The sequence below is a fragment of the Nesoenas mayeri genome (genome assembly GCF_963082525.1).
Source record: "Nesoenas mayeri genome assembly, chromosome: Z".
In the NCBI taxonomy this organism is placed as follows: Eukaryota; Metazoa; Chordata; class Aves; order Columbiformes; family Columbidae; genus Nesoenas; species Nesoenas mayeri.
Window position 1 is genome coordinate 17,609,201 of NC_137542.1, and position 13,523 is coordinate 17,622,723.

General features: G+C 41.5%; 2 protein-coding genes across 3 annotated transcripts in view; both read left to right on the top strand.

Annotated features, from left to right (window-relative positions):
* Positions 1–1,253: 1,253 nt before the first annotated feature.
* On the top strand, positions 1,254–3,580 carry CER1 (cerberus 1, DAN family BMP antagonist; the record flags this gene model as incomplete). Its single annotated transcript, XM_080362580.1, has 2 exons — positions 1,254–1,939; positions 3,287–3,580. The coding sequence occupies exons 1-2, from the start codon at positions 1,412–1,414 to the stop codon at positions 3,578–3,580; spliced, it is 822 nt and encodes a 273-aa protein (XP_080218706.1). The 5' UTR covers positions 1,254–1,411.
* Positions 3,581–11,522: 7,942 nt separating this feature from the next.
* The window catches only part of ZDHHC21 (zDHHC palmitoyltransferase 21), a 39,040-nt gene continuing 37,039 nt past the window's right edge, over positions 11,523–13,523 (top strand). For both annotated transcript variants that reach the window (XM_080362073.1, XM_080362072.1), the window contains exon 1: positions 11,523–11,611. The gene's annotated coding sequence lies outside the window, so the exon portion shown is untranslated. The remainder of the gene's footprint in view (positions 11,612–13,523) is intronic.

Below are 13,523 nucleotides of genomic sequence, written 5' to 3' on the forward strand. Positions count from 1 at the left end.
TGGACCTCAAGATTAGAACAAATGTTAACTGAAGTGAATAATGCAGTAAGGAAAAGCTTGAGATCTCCACTAACTTTGTGCTAAAGTTTTAAGTCAGTGTCTCATAACAATGTTACTAGGCAATTATTTTACTTCAGTTATCAGGCAATAAACTAATTCCCCAGAAATGAAAGTCAAAAAAATTCCATTCATCGAGTACAGATCACCAAAGTTTTCAATACTAATGAACAGATTCGCTACAAAATTAGGAGTCTATTGATAGGCTCTTTCTGGTAGAAACAGGAGTGTGTAGAGATGAGAGTAACTAAATGGCAAATTATCTGAAGCAGAATTTGCTTTTAGTATTTGCAGGTTAGGAACAATATTTGTGATATTTATTGAAAATATCTTTTCCTTCTCCCAAAACTTTCCTCTGCGTGATGTTTTATCACATTTTTTTTCATTACATGTTGCATAGCATGGTAATTTGGTAAAAGACACCTTCATTTTAGGGTCTAGTATGCTCTAGAAATTTCTGTTGAGTCATCGATATCTAGAAACATAAAATATCTCAGTTCTAACATGTTTTGCGTAAATCCTTATTCTGTTTACCGGCTTTACAGGAAGCCTGCAGCGGGTTTGGTGCCTGAACAGGATGTAGCAGTTAGTTAGTCTTCAACAATCTGGGGTGCAGAATTTCTTCACCCTTTGACCTTTTATTCTGGGCTAGTGATATGTCTGCACTCCAGCAGCTGCAAACTGCTGTGAAGGAGGTGAAGCAAGGGCTAGTGCTCTCTGCCAGATTCCTCTGGGTGTGTGAGCACCAGTCTGCCACTTTCCAGTTTTGCTGCTGAAGGTCTTGGGTCATATCCCTAATGTGAAAGACCAAAATTAGACTCAACTTTTGAAAATATGGGCTGATCTGATGTCTTCAGATCCAGCTTCGTGTTTTAGCAAACTTGAATCAGCATGCCTTTTCCCGTTGTGATGAAATAACATTCCCTGTTTTGACAGTCTCTGGCTTTGTGGAATGGAAAGTCAAAATAAACAATGAAGACCACAACGGCCATGCTAATACACAACCTCAAATGTTTCCTTAATTCCTAGGCCTAAGCTAGACAGTTTATCCAAACATTTCCTCCTGTTCAATACTTCTGTCCCACACACCATCCTGGCTTACTAGATTTTAGATAGGAACTTCTAATACACATAACCCAGATTGAAAGCAGAGTTTCGTTAGCACAAACTCCCCTATCATAATTGTAATCTAAAGTAACTGAATGCAATTAGCCACACCAGGGTCTCCCCTGAGCCCTCCCCTCCTCTGCAGACTGACAGCAGCCATAAGCTGACACCTAGCTCTTGTATAAAGCTAGCACACTACATTCACTGCAAGAGCAGCAGGTCTCACAGGGTTGCGCTTTACAAGATCATGTCACTGCTGCTCCTCCAGCTGTTAGTTCTCTCATGTCTTGGAGCCACAGAGCCACAGCGAGATTCAGCACAAAGGAAAAGCAGAGGGCCATTTCAGCACTTTTTTTATCTGGACAAAAATCTGCTTGAAAGTCAGAGTTTTCGTAAGCTCCTAGGTGAAAACCCAGTAGGTGTTGAGGAAACTCTGGGAGAACCAAGCTTTTTTGTAGCAATTCCACAGACAGCATCTGAAAGTGAGAAACCAGAGGAGAAAAAAACATCCAGATTCATCTTTCCCAACACAGAACTCCACGCAGACCAAGACCTGAGAACCTGGGCAGCACCTAGAGAGATGTCTCCTGTGGAAAACCTCTTTCCATCCCACTACTCCAGCAAGAAGAAGGCTGCAACTCCCTATAGAAAAGATGCCAAGAAATTCTGGGACCACTTCATGTTAAAGAAAAATTCAGCATCTGAAGAGGTTGTCCTGCCAATCAAGACAAATGAAATGCACCAAGAAAACTGCAGAACCCTGCCTTTTTCACAGGTAAGAACAGGGATTCAAGATCATTAAATGCATTCTTTCCTCTGCCTCTTTTAATGAGAAACAAAATACACAGTTTGTTTGCTAAGTCACAGGGTCACCTCTGAATGCTCACAGGCAATAAGCAGCTGAAAACCACCACTGAAATGGCTGAAAAAGCTTTAGTCCAAAGAGGCAAAGTGCTAAATTTCAGCACTGGAAAGCCACATATTCGATTTTCAGAGTTACTTACTGTTTTCATGCAAAGATGTTCTGACTGAGCCTGAGCAAGCAGGGCAGTGGTAGTTATCTATTCAAGGAACATACATCTCAAAAGTTCATATACATCTATTACCTATATATATGTAAATACATATACACATAGGTGTATATACAAAGAGTCCCAGGGCATGTATTTGCAGAAGTGGGCTGTTTTCCTACAGCTAAGCAAGGATTCCATTCTGCTGCATTAATTCTGTGCTAAGAATGATGGAGAACTGGTAAATTGCCCCATGCACAGATTAAGCCATTTCATCATGTTGTAACATCAAGACAAGTAAATAATATAGATGAAAGTTCTGTATTCCTCATAAAGCCACATCTATTCTCAGTGTTTCTGTAATCACAGTCCATCAAGGACCATGTTTTCCCACATCCCTCACTAAATTTCACTGGCAGACAGATGTACATACAGATGTGGCCTAGAAACTTCTACCATTTTACTTTTTGTGCCATGTAACATGGAAAACTTTCTCCAGGATAGCTGCAGTTACGCCAATATAAAAGTGCTAACTTCAGTCTAGCATTTGCTGGCGTGGGAGCTGACATAGGCTCTCCTGATACAAGGAACTATTATTCTTGCAAACCCAAGAGAACACAGAACTTCCATTGCACTTTCAAGATTTTTATTAAAAAAAACTGCTGAAGGCCATTATGCCTCTGCCACATGGAAACAAATCTTAAAGATTACGGTTGAGTCTAGCTTGTGGTTTATATACAAGAACATTGGGCCAAAAAGATATTTAAGGCTTGCTAAGTGGGAAAGACTGCTAAACCATGTCAGAAACGTAGAACTCAAAGGTATCCCAGACCCACATATGGGATTTTCCCCTATCAGCTCACAAAGGCCCTGACTGAATCAGATTTTGCCTTTGTTGTTCAATCTCAGAATTGCCCACAGGAGCATTTAAGTTTCCTTTTTAAAGTTCTTATGTTTTACTGCTTGCTTGACATAAAATATAAACATGTTTAAAGTAAACGTTCTAAGAAGAAAAAATACAGTATTTTGGGTGGTTTTTTTGCCTTCACGCCTTCTAGCAAAGTCCATGGACCATTCATGTACGAAGAACTTCAAGCTGTTTTCTGTTTCAGGGCATTACTCATGAGACCTGTGAGAAGGTGATGGTACAGAATAATCTGTGTTTTGGAAAATGTAGTTCCTTTCATGTTCCTGGTCCAGAAGATCGTCTTTATACCTTTTGTTCTCATTGCTTGCCCAGCAAGTTCTCCATGAAGCGCCTGGATCTCAACTGCACCAGTTCTGTCCCAGTGGTCAAGGAAGTCATGATTGTAGAAGAGTGTAAATGTGAGATTCAGAAAATTAAGGACCCAGCAACTGGATCGCTACTGTCAGACTTGCATGCAAATTTACATGAGCACAATTAACCTGTGCAATGTACTTCCTAAAAAACGTAAAGAACTAAAGCTTTCCTCACACTGGTACACAAAAATATTAAAGATACAGACTTTCTACTTGAACTGCTTCTCTTCATCAACAAAAAAATTACCTAAAATGTAACAGATGTTTTCTTGCAGCTGTTAAGGGAACAAGGATGAGGTTATTTGGCTTATTTGTAGAGTTCTTACTTTAACAAGGGAAACCTTTAAAAACATTTCCACCCTTCCTATTGCTGTTTATAAGATGCTAGAAAACCACATCTGAGGAAATAGAATGAATTACCTGTGCAAAACCCTAATGTATTGATCAGTTTACACTGCCAATATAGCTCCATTGGCAACACCGATGAGGCTTTAGTCTCTTCCTTGCAAAAGCAGGTCTACTTTTACATCAAGCTAGTGGCTGAAAAGTATAAAATATAAAATGACATAAGACAGACAGAGAGCTGTAACTAGTTAAGGTCATTCTGATTGCTCCCAGCTGGAGTGTAGTTCCCAGTGAAAACTAATATGCCTCACTCACAATTTACACACTTAAGTGTTTGTAAGTGGTATTTTGCCATAAAAACCACTTACTCTCTTACATGGCTGCATTTGCTCTGCACAGTTTTTTTACTGAAAGTGTTACATAGTAGGAGAAAAAAATATTAAAAATGGTATACTCCCTCAGAAAACATCATAAATGAATGTATTGTTATTATTATTTAGATTCATTGTGAAAAGACAATGCACATTTTCCACTCTGATGAATTTTAACCTTGTCAGTGACATCAAGATAAAGTTCAAGTAATGTTGACAACAGCTAAACTAAAGCAGAGAAGGCATTTGTGTGATAGAAAATCTGCAGGACGCTATCAGTATCGCAATACCTACATAGCTTTAGAGAAACAGCCAAGAAAACTCTTTGTCAGGAAAGGTCTGAGTCTAGCGCTAGCCAACACAGCACCAGTGGCTGTTAGTCGAACTCCTGGCTTCTCTGCTCTCTCCAGCTGCTTCTCCCTGTATTTGTCTTGCAGGCCTGGCATATCAGACAGTGATCAGCTTCCAGCAACTAGATTTCAGCCTATTTCTAATTGAGCTCCTTAAGTCCTCTGGGAATATGCTCCACTGCTATTGCCAAACTCTCAGACCTGAGCCCCTGTTGTTAAACTATCCACAGCTCTTTTTCCGTGGGTACTAGAAAAATTAGTATTCATATACCTGGTCAATTCAAGAGTTGGGCAAATGATTCCTTGTAGCTGAACTGCACTGTGATCTGAAGTGTCTTAATATCCTGCCAAAAAATATGTGCAGCATGGCTTTGGATTGCAAGGCCCTTATTTAATATTTACTGAAAATTGCATCCAAATGATATTCTGATACTGGATCTGAACTGCTGCAATAGCTGTTTACTTTTGCAGGTCACTTGCTGTGAGTGACCTGAAGAATATTATATAGTTATCCTTCATTATATATAAACCTGTTTTTAATTAATAAAAATTGTATAATAAAACCGAACAAAGCCTTCTCTCTATCCTTTTACACTAAGTATGGATATGCAAACTGTGTATGGCTGTTTTTATGTTATGGCATTATAGATGATGTTATTCCAAGTAACAAACTGTCAAGGTCATATCATCCCTGTATTGAATGCAATAAAGGAAATACTTATTTTGACTTAATATTGATTCTAGCTTTATAATGCTGATTGGTTGTCTCAGGGTGCTAGTGAAAGGAGATAGCATCTAGATTCAGAAATTTACCTTCACATGTTGGGCTGCATTGAGCATGAATGGGCTCAGGTTATGACCAAAGAAACAAGCTTTTCTAATGGGCAAACTAGCACCAGCTAGCAACCATATAGTTTCAGAGAATAAAGTAATTCTTTACAGCTCGTGCTTTTTTTCAGTACAGATTCCTTCTCACTGGGCATGTCCAATTGCACAGTCAGCCCTAACAACTGATGCTTTGTTAAATGATGCTGTATTCAAGTGGAAAAGCTAAGCAACAACTCCCTGCTTTACCATAAAGATCAAACCTCAGCACTTTATTAAGCCTTTGTGAGTTATTGTGATTATTAGTGTTCATTTTTAATCAAGCCTAAGGAAGGATGCACATAAGGCATCAAATTTCCCAACTTTTTCCTCTCTATTCTGAACTGTATTTTTATATCTGAAACTGCTAAATCTTCTGAGGCTTCCAACCACTGATGTTTTAAACCTGTGTGAGTATATAACAGTATTTATCCCAGTTTTATTTTTTTCTTAAATGTAAGTTGAAACTGCTAAATCTTCTGAGGCTTCCAACCACTGATGTTTTAAACCTGTGTGAGTATATAACAGTATTTATCCCAGTTTTATTTTTTTCTTAAATGTAAGTATGTTTTAAGTTTGATAGTTGCAGACAACCACTTATAGGTAGGACCTACACACACTCCCAGTAAGATCACAAGTCAATTAAAAAGCAAAATCTTCCAGTCTCATAAATTGGACATTGCTGATTGCTAAACTGTGACTTCTGCAGATAAAGATGGCAGAACTGAAGCTATATTGTGGACTGTATTCAGCCTAATTTTTAAAGCTCCTTCTGTGTACAGAAGCATAATGGCAGTCAGAGAAAGCTATTCATGTAAGGAGTTTACAGGACCACATTCTTAGCGTGAATTTGCACAGCTTAAAAGTAGGTGAAAAGAGGTAATGACAGCTGTAGTAATTGCTAATTAGATTAGTGCTGTAGTTTTTTTTGATGAATGTTTAATTAACCCAGCAATGACTGGTTTCATGTAATTAGCACAGTATTCTGCAAAATCAAGAATATGTTAATTGGATCAGATTTCTCAGCCTTTAAAAATTCCATATTAGGAATAAGTTGTGACCAGGGGCTAACAGGATTTTGTTTTCTCAGCACAACTGTGATGGCCTCTACTAGTATAATAACGTGGGTCAGAAAGGTGACGGGTGTGATCCGTATCACTGTATGGATCCTTCTAGCAGCAATGACATTATAGCAGCAAATCTACATGACTTTAATTTAGTTGTGTCCATTCAGAGATTGCATGCCTTGTGTAATGAAGGCTTCAGCAATATAGCTATGCTTACAATAGAAGTGCTGCTAATATGATCTCTTCTATTTCAGAGCATTCCTGTGCAAACCTGTCTTACAGAACAAGATTAAGTCATGATTGCAGAGCTGTCTGAAAATTCAACTCAATCCCAAGCTGGGTTTGTACACTTCTGCCATTTTATTTGACCTACTGGCTCTTGTGCTTTACCTGGAAAATAATTGAGGAGAAGTGTTCTTTATTCTGTTGCTTAAGTGAAATAAATCTTCAGTACAGGCTATTCTCTTAAATAAGCATTTTATGCAGCTGACTTTAATGCATGTAAAGACATCAGATACTAAAGGGTAGCTCTTATCAAATTCTGTGCAACCATATATTTCAGGGAACAGTCTCTGAAGTTGCACTTGGCACTTTATGCTGCGCTAGGTACTCTGTTCATCATTTATGGAATATTCACAGTTAACCTCATGGCTGTCAGCTAACAAGCTTTAGCATGTTTTACTGACCTGTGGCAAAAATCTCTTGTGGTACTTTCTCCTAAATGCACTAGCTCCTTGCTGCAATAGCAAGATGACAAGATTTCTTACTTAGGGAGAAGCCCCTTGCCAGTGTGTATAGCTGCACAATGACATCATGGCTGGGACCATGTACTATGCAGGACAGTGCATGTGAAGAGACTGGGGTAGAGGCTACTTTAGGTCCTCCATCAGGCAGCTTGGCAGTAGAAAGAGGAAACATTGATAGTGAATGATAAATATTTTGCATTTGCTGTTTTGCTAAACCCAGCGCCATGAATATCTGGTATGCAGCCACCAGTTTCAGCTCCCCTGAAATCTCTCCCCGACAGCTGTGCACACTCCCTCTGCTTGGATGAGAAAGAATGGGAATGAGAAGACTCTGTAGTTGGCTTGCTAAAATAATACTGGTAAAAATGTCAATTGCCCACACTGAGAGTAAAATAATAGTTTTTGCAGTGCCTTGTGCTCCCTGGCACCAGCAAAATGCATTTCAACTTGAAAAACAAAAAATGGGCCAAAAGCTAAAATGAGTAATAATATTAAAAGTCAAAGACAGCCTTACGTTTCTCTAAGGTCTTTCCTGAGGCATTTTCATTTTGCTGTTTTAGGGTCTTGCTACTACCAGCCATTTAGTCTGATACTCTGCTGGTGGCTGCAGCTTGAAGTAAGGGTGTTCAGACAGAACAGGCATGTACCTCAACTGCCTTTCTGAACAAGGCAGTATCTCAGCTTAACCCTCCGCTGAAGCTGGTTCAAACTCACCTCACACTGCAACAGATGTGGAAGCATTCCTGCAGCCTTGTTGCCCTGCCTGGCTTTACGACAGCAGCTCCTGGATGGTGAGAGGTGTTAGGAGAGCTCATGCTAGGACATCTGCAGCTGGACATAATCTCAGCTGAGCTCCTCACACCACTGAAATGCCTTGGATGAAAATTAATTTTCTAATTTAAACTACTGCCTGGTCTAGCTTAGACCTCATAAAACCTATTTGGGCTGGATGATCAGTAGATTTCACCATGCCTACTACTGAGGCAGACAGATCAGAAAGCACACCTTGCCTTTGATTTTTCTGGCAACTAGGTCAGAGAGAAAAAGTTGCCTGAGAGACATTTTTCCTTTAATATCTATTGCCTTATGCTTAGTATGTGACATTGTGACTCACAAAACTACTGGGCCAGGACAGGATTTGTTTCAGCACAGCATGTCATTAACACTGACCTCTGTCTACATGAGATGGATCTTCAAGACACAAAGAATTTTGCTCCCATTCTAGAGTGTGCAAGTGTCTCTTATGTACACCAGCAATGTTTACAAGGAAGTGAGCAATACGGCAGTGCTGCAGAAAAGAAGTGGCAGTAAGAAACTGTGGAGTTTAGAAGGACCCAGGATGATGGGTACTGCTGAAAAGGCTGATCTCTCAACCCAGGAGATATCTGTGCACAGACAGCACCCCTTCTGCACATCAATCAAGAGAAACAATTGGGCTCAAAATGAACCCTGGAAAACAGTCTCATGAAGTAAGGGGCTTGTAAACAGTAAAAATCAGGGGAGACACAGTGCATACCTCTCTTTTGCATGTGCTCTCCATAACAGAGCATCAGCTGTTACTGCACATGGCTTGATTTTAGCATGCTGATTTAATATTTACAGAGTGCCAATAAAATTTATATGATGACAATGGTGGCTCCTGTGGTAATTTATAAACACCACCAACAACACAACACAGGCATCAGAAACTCCAAGAGGAATTCTATGCTATTGTGCAATACTCAGCATCGAAGAATGTGGATATTCTAATTTTGCAGACTTTTAATAATCTTTGTGTAATACATCCATGCTGGACAATATGTAAAGTCTATATTATGCAAAGTTAATATTTCCCCTAAGTATGTTGTTTTTTTTTTTTTTTCCTTCAGAATAGAGTTTACCACAAAGACTGATTATGTAATTGGATCGACACTTTGGCAAAAGTGTCCGGTGATTTCTATAGTCTGAGCCTTTGTAAGTTCAGTTGGGAAGACCAGCACATGATTGCCTATTTTTCTTCCTGCACTGTGCCTCCCCAAAAGAAATACTAACAAATGGAAACTGCTGTGCCGGTGATTGAGCTGGAATAGACTACTGCCCTTGTTCCACAACCTGTGTTTACTCTCCACATCCATGAGTAGAAAAGAGTAAAATATAATCTTTCTAACAAGATTACAGATCTAATGACTGGCCATTATCAGGGCACCATTACAGAAATACAAATACCTGGTATTTGACTAGAAGACACCATCATTGACTGATTCTTTTTCATACTACAAGAAAACTTCATTGATCATACTGTCCCTCTTTGTTTATATTTCCATTTTATTTCCCAAATCTTTGGTTTCCTTTCCACTCCTCGTTTGTTTGTTTGTTTTTCATTTACATTCATTCTTCAAATCTGTGTAAAGTTTTCACAAACCGCTTATTATGTCTTTTACAAATACACATAAATTAAGATGTGAAACTTGACATGGTATAGAGGCAGAGGCTGTTTTTTATTACAACAACCTTTCCAGTGATTCTTTTCCCCATGTTTTTAATAGAACAATTAATATGTGATTATTTTCAGTGTTACCTGTTCCTAGGAACATACATAAGTTGCTCTCGAGGCAGTGCTGTTTTCTGGTTTACCTGGAACATGCTTGATTTTCTTTCCAGACAATGTCCAGTTCCTGCTAAGAATATGTATTTTTAGGTCAGAGCAACTTTATCTGGAAACATTAACAATTACCCAGCATAAAAGAAGACTGTGGACACTGAAAAATAAAATCAGGATAAGGTCCAAAAGTTGCAACAAAAGCCTGAAATCCACCTAAACACTAAACTGACTTTTTGGATACTCTTCTTTCAAAATAATCATATTATAATTAAGTTTTAGGAAGAATGTTATCAGTAATAAGGACGAATTTTCTGTATTGGTGGTAATCACCATATTACCCTTCATCCAGTTCGTTCATCATTGTGTAGGAAAAATGCTTCAGAGCAGGAGCCCATCAATTTACAGTGGGAACCATGCCACTCAGACAGATGGAGATACCTTTAGGTAGCCAAAAGATCATGTATGTACATCAGCCATGGGTGCTCAAGGCATGATTCCCAGCTGGGAACACGAAAATGCTGTCCATTACAAGCTGTCTGTGGCTCTTAGCCCCTGCTAATCCCCCATGGGTCAGAATTCTCTTTTAAAAACAAAGATCGAATTCTGTGGCCTTATGAGGCCCCTCCGTGGTGCACAGCAGGGGACCTGAGCATCATGAAAATTTTGCAACTGGCCCATGCCAGATGGAGGAGAGGGTAGGATGCAAAGTATAGAATTACAAGCGTTATCATTTATTGATACACGAGGTGTCCCATTCCAACGAGGGCACACTGAATGCGATTTTACACATGGTTCTCAGGCCTTTGAAGTGCTCAGATACAGGATGATTTGACTGCTCACTACTTAACACACACATATTACTGTTTTGAAAAGCAAGTATAATACTATGGTGCCACCATTCATCTGCTTTCTTGATCTAGGTGTCCCTGGGGTTGGTACTGCTACATTTACTCATCTATAATGCCAGATAATGGGAGGGTTTCGCAGAGTTGTTGGAGGGGCTGAGATGCTAGTGTTACCTTAGTAGTCTAGGAGTATCCCTTCTCCTTTGTGGATGACTTTAAGATTCCAAGAAACAGGACGGTTTCTTTAAGGTGGGGGCTGCCCCCCTTGCAGTGAGCTGGGGCCCTTCAGTTATGCTGATTTAGCCATGATTATGCAGTATACAAAGTAAAACACACTCCTCTTACGAAATATATTAGTTCGGACTATTAAGATACTTTATACAATTTCATACTATAAAGACTAACTGGTACAACAGTTGGGGAATGAGATTCTTCTAACAGGGGCCCAGAGAGCGAGGCAGAGACCCTGTCTGCAGTGCTGGTCAGGAGCTGCCAAGGGACACTGGAGGGATGGAGGGGAGGCAAGGGCTCGTCCTGACTAACGCCCGGGCTCGGGAACGGGCCTGCGCCAGCGACCTCCAACACCGTCGAACCGCGGCCGCCGGCTGAGCCAGCACGGGCAGCCGGGCTGCGGCACCTCCGGCGGGCAGGCGGGACCGCCCTGCAGCGCGGCTCCCGCCGCGGGCGCAGAAACCAGTCACACCGCTCCGGCCGGTGAGCCTCAGGTGCGCGGTACCACACCCGGCTGCCAGGCGGAGCCCCGGGCTCAGCCGCGACGGGAACGCGCTGCGGGACGGGTCCCCCGCCTCGGGCCCGCCCGATCCGCCACCGCACCCTCTGCGCGCATGCGCGACTCCCACAGCGGAAGCGGAAGGCGCAGGGTTTGGGCGCGAACGGCGGAGGCGGCCCCCGCGGTTGCCATGGAGAGCAGGGGACGGGGGGCGCGTGACCGCGGCCCCTCCCTTCTCCTCGCGGCCTCGCCCGACGGTTGGTTCCGCCTCGTGCCGCGGGGAAGGGGCGGCGGGGGGAGGGGCGGGGGGTGTGCGGGAGGAGCCCACGGAGCGCCCTCTGCTCGGGGCTGCTGGAGGGGTGTCCCCGCCGCCAGGCCGCTGAGCCGGGGCCTGGAGGGCGGGGCCGCCTCCGCCGGTCCGTTGTGTGGCGGTGGGACGGAGGGCGCCGGCGGACCCTCGGGCGCGGTTGTTCGTGGTCCTGAGAAGGCTGTTCGGTGGTGGGGTTTGGGTAGAGTGCGCTCGGGCCTCCGTGTAACCAGTCTCGGACATGAGCTTTGCCTGTATTAAATCCGTGTGACCAGTGCTGGGTGTCTGTGCTACCTGTGTCAGCTTCAGGACTGCAGTTTTCTGCGCGGAGTGTGGAGGGAGGAAAATCCTTACAAAACTTCATGAGCATCCTCTTATCCGTGAGATAAAGCAATACTTAGTCGTTTTCATGAAGCTCCTTAATGCTGCTCTTTTTTTGCTAAATGATGAGGAGGGCGTTTTCTGCTCTGGAGGAAGGGCATGGGTTTGGTTGGTCCTGTGCTCGGGCAACACAGTGTAAGGAAATACAATGCCCTTTAGCCTTTCTTAGCTTCACACTTTTCATTTTCCAGCCCCAGTAGTTAGTAAAATGAAATGGTACGTCTTTACACATTTCACACTGAGGATGCAAACAGGAATGTGCTAAAGCCATGTATATTGTCTGTGTAAAAGTGGCTGTTTGGTCAGCAATAGATGAAGATAGTTTTCATGGATTTGTGATCAATGGCGGTACAACATGCATGCACTGGTATCGAGCCATGTCCCAGGCCAAGCCCATGTGTCATCTTTCATGAGTACAGTAGATATTTAGAGGCACGCCTTGCAAGATCCTATCTGTAAAATAGAATTGGGTGGGAACATCTTGCCTACCTTAACCTGTCAACAGCCACCTAACAGCTCTGTAGTGCCACAGTTTCTGCTAACAACCATCTATTGTATAAACATGTTTCATGCCAAGTACGCAGGATTTTGTCATGGCAAAAATATGCTCCTTGTATTAAATGGTTATTCAGATACTAGTTTTGTTAAACAGAAGAGCTGTAAAAGGCATAATGGTAATTATATTCTGACCCTTGATTACATCACGTAAGTGACTTCTTTAAAATGCAGTTGAAAGTAATTTAGCTGTTTGGTTCAAGTCTGCTTTGTTTCTTGTTGAAGTGTATTTTTAATCTTATATCAGTAGCTTTTGGCAGTAATTCTTAAGATGTCAGGAGCGTCACAGATCTAGGGCCGCAGCTGTTGATTGTTATGGCCTTGCTTTGGCTATCACAAATATTATAGCAAGTGTAGCTCTCGTGTTACTACTCTCTGTTCCACTTTCTGAACTGCTTAGAATACAACCATCTTAGAAAGTGGTGTTTTTCTTGCTCTAGAGGTGTATTTTATAGAGCATAGTATTGTTCCGTTTGTTTAGGGTCTTAAAATTGTATTTTACAATGAACAATTCTGTGAATTATTGATCTGTGCCATTCCAGACTTGTTTAAGCCAAAGTGAGGCAGAATGCATAGGATCTTGGTTTCTAGTTATGTATGAATGCAATAGCCGTAAAAGTCCAAGAAACAGGAAGTTGCCAGAGCTGGTTTTCTTGCTTCTTAGGACGAAAAACAGACTAGTGCTTGTATTGACTTTATTTATGAAACGTAATTTTCTAAGTATGTTTTGGAGGATCTTGATGCAAAATTTTATACTTCTTTTTTTTTTTTTTTTTTAAGTTTACATTTGAATGAACCTATTAAAACAATCTTCATGTTAACATTTCTGGTCAGTGCAGAGCTTTCTTTTTTCTTGGAAGTGACTTTCTGACTGCCTGACTCATTCTGTGGTCTCATTATTCAGGATGTCGCATCAGGACATATTG